The sequence below is a fragment of the Garra rufa genome, chromosome 2, assembly GCF_049309525.1.
Source record: "Garra rufa chromosome 2, GarRuf1.0, whole genome shotgun sequence".
NCBI lineage: Eukaryota > Metazoa > Chordata > Actinopteri > Cypriniformes > Cyprinidae > Garra > Garra rufa.
This window is the reverse complement of record NC_133362.1, coordinates 49,744,615-49,751,565: the sequence shown is the minus strand read 5'-3', so window position 1 is coordinate 49,751,565 and position 6,951 is coordinate 49,744,615. Positions and strand designations below refer to the sequence as shown.

General features: G+C 36.3%; 1 protein-coding gene across 1 annotated transcript; it reads left to right on the top strand.

Moving 5' to 3' along the window:
• The first annotated feature begins 1,425 nt into the window (after positions 1-1,425).
• LOC141325581 (tripartite motif-containing protein 16-like) lies at positions 1,426-6,802 on the top strand. Its single transcript, XM_073834359.1, has 6 exons — positions 1,426-2,034; positions 4,506-4,601; positions 4,688-4,921; positions 5,307-5,466; positions 5,961-6,008; positions 6,212-6,802. The coding sequence occupies exons 1-6, from the start codon at positions 1,456-1,458 to the stop codon at positions 6,721-6,723; spliced, it is 1,629 nt and encodes a 542-aa protein (XP_073690460.1). The 5' UTR covers positions 1,426-1,455; the 3' UTR covers positions 6,724-6,802.
• The last annotated feature ends 149 nt before the right edge of the window (positions 6,803-6,951 follow it).

Genomic DNA, 6,951 nt, shown 5'->3' with positions numbered 1-6,951 from the left:
AATTAGAGATTACATGTATGTGAATGTTATGTAACTAATATAATTTTAAACATTTAATATTCACACCTGTACAACTGATGTTTACAAGCTGATAAAGCAAAGCACACTGAGTGGAATACATTTCAATGGGTATAATTAAGGGTAAAAATAACTGAAGGAAATATCTGTTTGCTAAATGAAGCCAGCTAACATGATTCATATTTTTATAATAATAATAATTATTATTATTATTATTTGTTTATGTTCCCAATTATTTTTTTAATTACAAATGCTATAAAAATTAAGGTATTAATATCAGCAAGTGCAAAAATAAAAGTATCAGACTCGTTCTGGAAAAAGGAGTATTGGTGCATCACTACATATAAGTATTTGGTTTCGGATGCAGAGTTGTTGAAAGGAAAATGTACTACAAAAATACCTGCAAGACTCTCATTTGTTTTAGAAACACAAAAGAAGATATTTTAATGAAATCTGAGAGATTTCTATCTCTCCACTGAACGTCTACACAGCTATCAGATGCTGCAGAAAGTTATAATAACGCAAATTTACATTGATCAAGCAGTTGAGACCCAATTTTCAGAAGAGACTCAATCTTTTTATATTGTAAAGAAATTTAATTTAGGGTTTTATCTATAACATAAACTTTGATCAGCAAACATAATCAGAAGTTCAACCATACTTGCTTGATGTGCAAGAACAAACTTTATTGGTTTTTAGGGAAGCTCAAACATGATGTGTAATAGCAAAGAATGAACCCCTTTGGTCCTCATACATCAAGCAAGCTTGCTTGAGCTTCTATTTGCCATTACTGAGTGTGTGTTAATTTGTTTCTATGTGAATATGTGATGGACCACCCCTTTAAAATATAGCTGTGATTTTTGTCTGTTACAGTGGCAGTGAAGAAGAGGTTTCCCAGTGTGTCCAAGGGTGCTTTGGGGATTGCAGTAAATTCTAAACTAGGGGAACTGAGACTGCTTGAAAGGAAAAAAAGCTGTTAATATATAAATATATGAATTTAAAATATGTTCCTTGCTTGATTGATGTGTTTTATGTGCATGTTTTAGACATCAAATAAAGATTTTCTTAAAAAAATGTTACTTGTAAATGTATTTTGTTGGATTGAAATATATGGAGTGCAAAATTTTCAGAAATATATTTTCAAAAATATACAAAAAATGGCCAAAAAATGTATGTGTAGAAAATATATTTTATGTAAATATATTTTGAAATATATTTTTGCAAATATATTTTTTGGCCAATTTTTGTATATTTTGAAATATATTTCAAAATATATTTTTTTATCGTATGGGACTAACATCTAGTGGATGCTTTATAATCTTTACCTTTAGACCTGTTTACACACGTCTCCTCAAACCCAGAACCAGGAAATAGTGAAAGAGAAACTGAAGTGTAGTTGAGCTGTTTTTGTGTCTCACTCTGTATTCATGAAGTAAAATGGCTGGAGCCAGAATTTCAATAGATCAGAATGAGTTCATGTGTCCAGTTTGTCTGGATCTTCTGAGTGATCCTGTGACCACTTCCTGTGGACACAGTTACTGTAAGAGCTGTATTACAAACTTCTGGAATGAAGAGGATCAGAAGAGAGTCTACAGCTGCCCTCAGTGCAGACAGACCTTCACTCCAAGACCTGCTTTAGCTAAAAACACCATGCTGGCTGAAGTCGTGAGCAAACTGAAGAAGACCAAACTTCCTGCTGACTGTTACGCTGGAGTTGGAGAAGTGCATTGTGACGTCTGTACTGGAAGAAAATACAAAGCCGTCAAGTCCTGTCTGGTGTGCCTGAACTCTTACTGTCAAAATCACCTTGAACAGCATGAAAGTTTCTTCAAAGGAAAGAGACACAATTTGACTGAGGCCACTGGACGACTGCAGGAGATGATCTGCCGAAAACATGACAAGCTCCTTGAGGTTTTCTGTCGCACTGACCAGAAATGTATTTGTCTGCTGTGTATGATGGGTGAACATAAAAACCACGACACCATATCGGCTGCAGAACAGAGAACAGAAAAACAGGTATGCACTTAAAGCATAGTTTTCCCCATAATGAATTTTCTGTCATTATTCACTTTTTTTTCTTTTGGGGTCAAAATGCATTTTAAAGAATGTCACACGTACATACAAAGAAATTCAAAACTTTTAGTCTTAAAAGGTAGTGAAAAGTAATCCGCATAACTCAAGGGTATATAATTTAAGTTATTATTCACACTCGAAACAAACAAAATCTTTTATCATTTCATACAGTAGCTCTTGACTGTAAATTTAGTTGGGGCAGATTCTGGGTCATAGCACTCGTTTATAATAAACCGTTTTTATTACACTGCTCTCCAAATGTTTGGAAACACCCCTGGCAAAGTGTGGTTTTGGACGATATCAGCATAGTGTGAATCATCTTTGGGCAATCCTTCAGGAGGCTTGGAGTAATATATCAAATCAAAGTTTGAATAATGGACAGCTCAGATGCGCAGATTATGCAGAGCTGTAATAGCTGCTAATGGTGGATAATTTGATGAATTGAAAATGTACGTTTTTTTCTATGTATAAACTGATGTATGTAATAAAAAAAGTTTTCGTAGTTTGTGTTGTCCCTTATCTGTGAAAAAATTTTCACAAATTAAAAAGGTTTCATGCCAATATTTATGTTTATACGCCTTTCTAGGGCGTTTTTAACTTTTGGAGGGCAGTAAATATTTTAATCACTGAATACATGCAGACAAACCTTTGGCAGAGGTCTAATGTCCTTGCGTAATTCAGCCTGGGGGTGGTACCATAATGTTGATTTGCAGGCTCCAAGTACACACACATAAAATATTATCTTATAATTCCCCTACTGTAGGAGTAATTGCCTCTGAATGTTTAAAGTTGTAGAATTTAGATGAAGAAAAGAAAGTCATGTCTATTTTTTAAAAACAAACATAAAACTAACACTATAAGAATGCTTTTTTCTGTTAGCCCTGCCAAAAAAAAAAAAAAAACTGCTAAAACCAACCAACCAGCCTAGACTGGTTTTAACAGTTTTTTTTTTTCACCAAGGAGGACCACTTTTGTTGAAATCATTGACACTTAGCATACAGTTTGGTTTGCCGGTTTGGTTCAGTTCTGGGCAAAAAGTTGGCAGCAAACACTTACTGCAGCAAGCAAGCGAGGAAGCGAGCAAATTAAGTGGGTAGGAGATTGCAGATTCTACATGACCTAAAATCTTCAGCATCCAATTAAAAGCTCTAACCACAGCATTTTAATAACTCAATAATCAATTAATCAGTTAACGAGTTTGTCGCCTCCCATTGACATGCATTGCTTAATCACAGTTTGTTGTGATAGTCAGAGAAGCTTAAGAAATAGCCTTTCCAATAACCAGATGAGCCATAAGCAGCAAGCATATTTCAAGAACAATCAGTTGGCCTTAAAACAACAACCTAAAATTGAGCTTCTTGTTGTTGCAAGTTTAAATAGGTACCAGCATGTTTCAGTAACAACCAATTGCCTAAAGCAATGGGCGAGTCTAACAACAAACATGTTATTGTACACTAGAAAAGCATTAAACAACCTGCAAAATCCTAATACCCTGATAGCTTTAAAGCAAGACCTTCTGAAATAGCATAGACTGGGGCACCATGCAGCTTACAGAAGAAGAATAACAGTTGAAGGGGTGCTCTTCCCTGTTGAAAAAACAGCTAAAACCAGCCTAGACTGGATGGCTGGTCTTAGGTGGTTTAAGATGGAAGTAGCTGGTTTTAGCTGGTCTCCTGGCCAGATTAAAGATGCAGAAAACCCAATAGAATTTGGCATCCTAGGTTTGCCAGCTAACAACAAACACACATACTGCAGTAGTGGAAGCGAGCAAATGAACTGGGTCAGAGATTGTAGATTCTACCTGACCTAAAAGCTCCGGCATTTATTTAAAAGAATTATAACCACAGCATATAATAACTTGAAAAATCAATTCAATTAACAGGTCTATTGACATATGCGCCCATTGTATTGTGTCCTTAATCTGAAAACGCTTACACTAGAATGCTTTAAAGCTGCAGTCTGTAACTTTTTGGGGTTAAAAATGACCTGAAATCAATATTTGAGCAAGTACATAACCACCCAGTGTTCAAAACTATCACCTTACTTTAGCCCTATTCACAACCAGTCTTAGGGCTTCAACAAGCAAGGCAGTCTCCATTGAATTTCCACTTCTGGAGACTTTTTATGGCCTTAAATTTTAAGACTTTTTATGAACCCATACAGAAACCCCAATGAGCCAGTGAGGTTTGATGTTACTGATGTGTCATCATATCCAATTTGAGTTGGTCAATAATATATTACTAATACATAATACCTTATTAAAAGTTGTATTGGTCCATTTTATTAAATGGACATGAATTGGGCACAAATTACCAATGAACACTAGTATTTTTTTTTATTAATGTTAGCACAGATTAATTATTGTAATTAATAACTTATATGTGACACTTTCTGCAATTGGTTTTTTACTTTAGATAAAGTTTAAAGAGACACAGAGAAGGTTCCAGCAGAGAATCCAGCAGAGAGAGAAAGATCTTCAGCAGCTGAGAGAGGCTGTGGAGTCTCATAAGGTGAGTCTGGAGAAGAAGTTTGTCCTGGTCTCAGTTAGGACTCTTGTCTGAAACTCACTGTGTGATTGTTATGTGTGTCTTAACAGCGCTCTGCACAGACAGCAGTGCAGGATAGTGAGAGGATCTTTACTGAGCTCATCTGCTCCATTGAGAGAAGCCGCTCTGAGGTCACACAGATGATCAGAGATCAGGAAATGGCTGCAGTGAATAGGGCTGAAGGACGACTAGAGCGACTAAAGCAGGAGATCAGTGAGCTGAGAAGAAGAAACGCTGAGCTGGAACAACTTTTAAACACACAGGATCATATCCATTTCCTGCAGGTAATAAAATCTAGAAAAACAGCATCATCCTGCTGTGACAGGAATCTAACAACTCACAATATACATTAAACATTGCTTCTGCAGCAAAATGCATTTGCAACTTTTTATGGCTAAGTGGCACTATGTAGTGAGTGGGGCCGGTGGAGTTAATGATAATGAGTGACACCTGCGCCACTCATCGGTCTGCGGTCCCACGGAGGAGCTCCAGAAGGATAAAAGGAGGAGTGACGAAAGTGCAAAACGAGAGTCCAGGCTTGACAAATCACTCCTGACACTCCTCTCCACCCTTAGGACAGTTCTTGTGAAGTTTCAAGAGATTTCAAAAGATATTAAAAATAATTTATCTACTTGTCTCTTTTTTTCTGTTTAAATTTACTGTCTGTAGAGTTTCCAGTCAATCTCTGCCCCTCCCGAATCTTCAGACGTATCAAACATTCCCTTCATTTCTCTCTTCTCTTTTGATGGCCTAATAGAATCTGTCTGTCAGCTGAGAAACAAACTGGAGGATTTCTGCAAAGAAGAGCTAAAAAAGATCTCTGACAGAGGTGAAGTCCTGAGGTCTCACTTATGAAACTACTGTAGGATTGAACCTGATTCTGAATTCCAATGTGTATCCCAACTGAAGAGCATGCCGATTATGCTTTTGCACTCTTATACCAGTAATTAAGATTCAATGTTGACTTGTGCAAATAAAATATATGTAAATATTAGGAAAAATGTACCCTATCTTATGTTTATTTATTTATATAAATCATTAATGTTCTGTAAGTGGAGTTAATGCGCTTGTTCAGACTGTGTTTGTGCATACAGATATTTTTATAAATCATTAGAAACATTTCAGAAACTATTGAACATTCGCATTTAGAATTTTTCTATGCAAGTCTTTATAATGGAGGCCCCTAGAGATTAATCTGCTCTCAGAAATTAGTCTGCAATCCTAATATCATGTTCAATATAACATTAAAATGTTTTAGGACTGGATGCAGGATCATTTTCTTTTCACATGATAATCACACTATTCATGTCTGTTGATTTCCAGTCACATTTACCAACATTGTTCCAAAGACCAGGAACGACTTCCTACAATGTAAGTCACTAAGAAAACAAGCAGAAAAACACACAGTTCTTTTTGTAGAAGGTAAAAGAAAACATGTTTAATGTATAGCTGATTATGTAAATGATGATTTGCACAGGATATGGTCAACTGTACTGAGATACTGATGAGAGTTCAGCTACATCAGATCTTACAGATGAATAATTCCTGATTCTGATGTGTTTTATCTCCATCAGATTTCCATCAACTCTCTCTGGATCTGAACACAGTGAATAAATGTCTCTGTCTTTCTGAAAGGAACCGAATGATTACATATACAGGCACAAAGCAGCCGTATCCTGATCATCCAGAGAGGTTTGATGTGTTTCAAGTGTTGTGTAGAGAGAGTGTGTGTGGACGCTGTTACTGGGAGATTAAGTGGAGTGGGAGTGTGCATATATCAGTGTCATATAAGAGCATCAGCAGGAAGGGACGGGGTTATGAGCGCGTGTTTGGACGTAATGATCAGTCCTGGAGTTTGTTCTGCTCTCCTTCTAGTTACTCATTCGTACACAATGACATAGTGACTAAACTCTCTGTGGTATCCAGCAGTAGAATAGGAGTGTATGTGGATCACAGTGCAGGAAGTCTGTCCTTCTACAGCGTCTCTGACACGATGAGCCTCATCCACACAGTCCAGACCACATTCACTCAACCTCTCTATCCTGGGTTTTATGTTTATTCTGGATCATCATTGAAACTGTGCTGATGTTTAATATTTCAGAGTAATTCTAAATCATACTTTCAGCTGAATGATTTACTTATTTTATCTCCATTACATTAATACTGAAGATGAATTTTGTTACTAAATAATTATGTGCCAATAAATCCTTATATGGAAAGAACTGTATGTGTGTGTCTGTGTATGCATGTCTGCAGTTGATGTAAATATGTATGCTAGGTTTGTAAATCAGGTACAAGCAATTAAAAACAACAT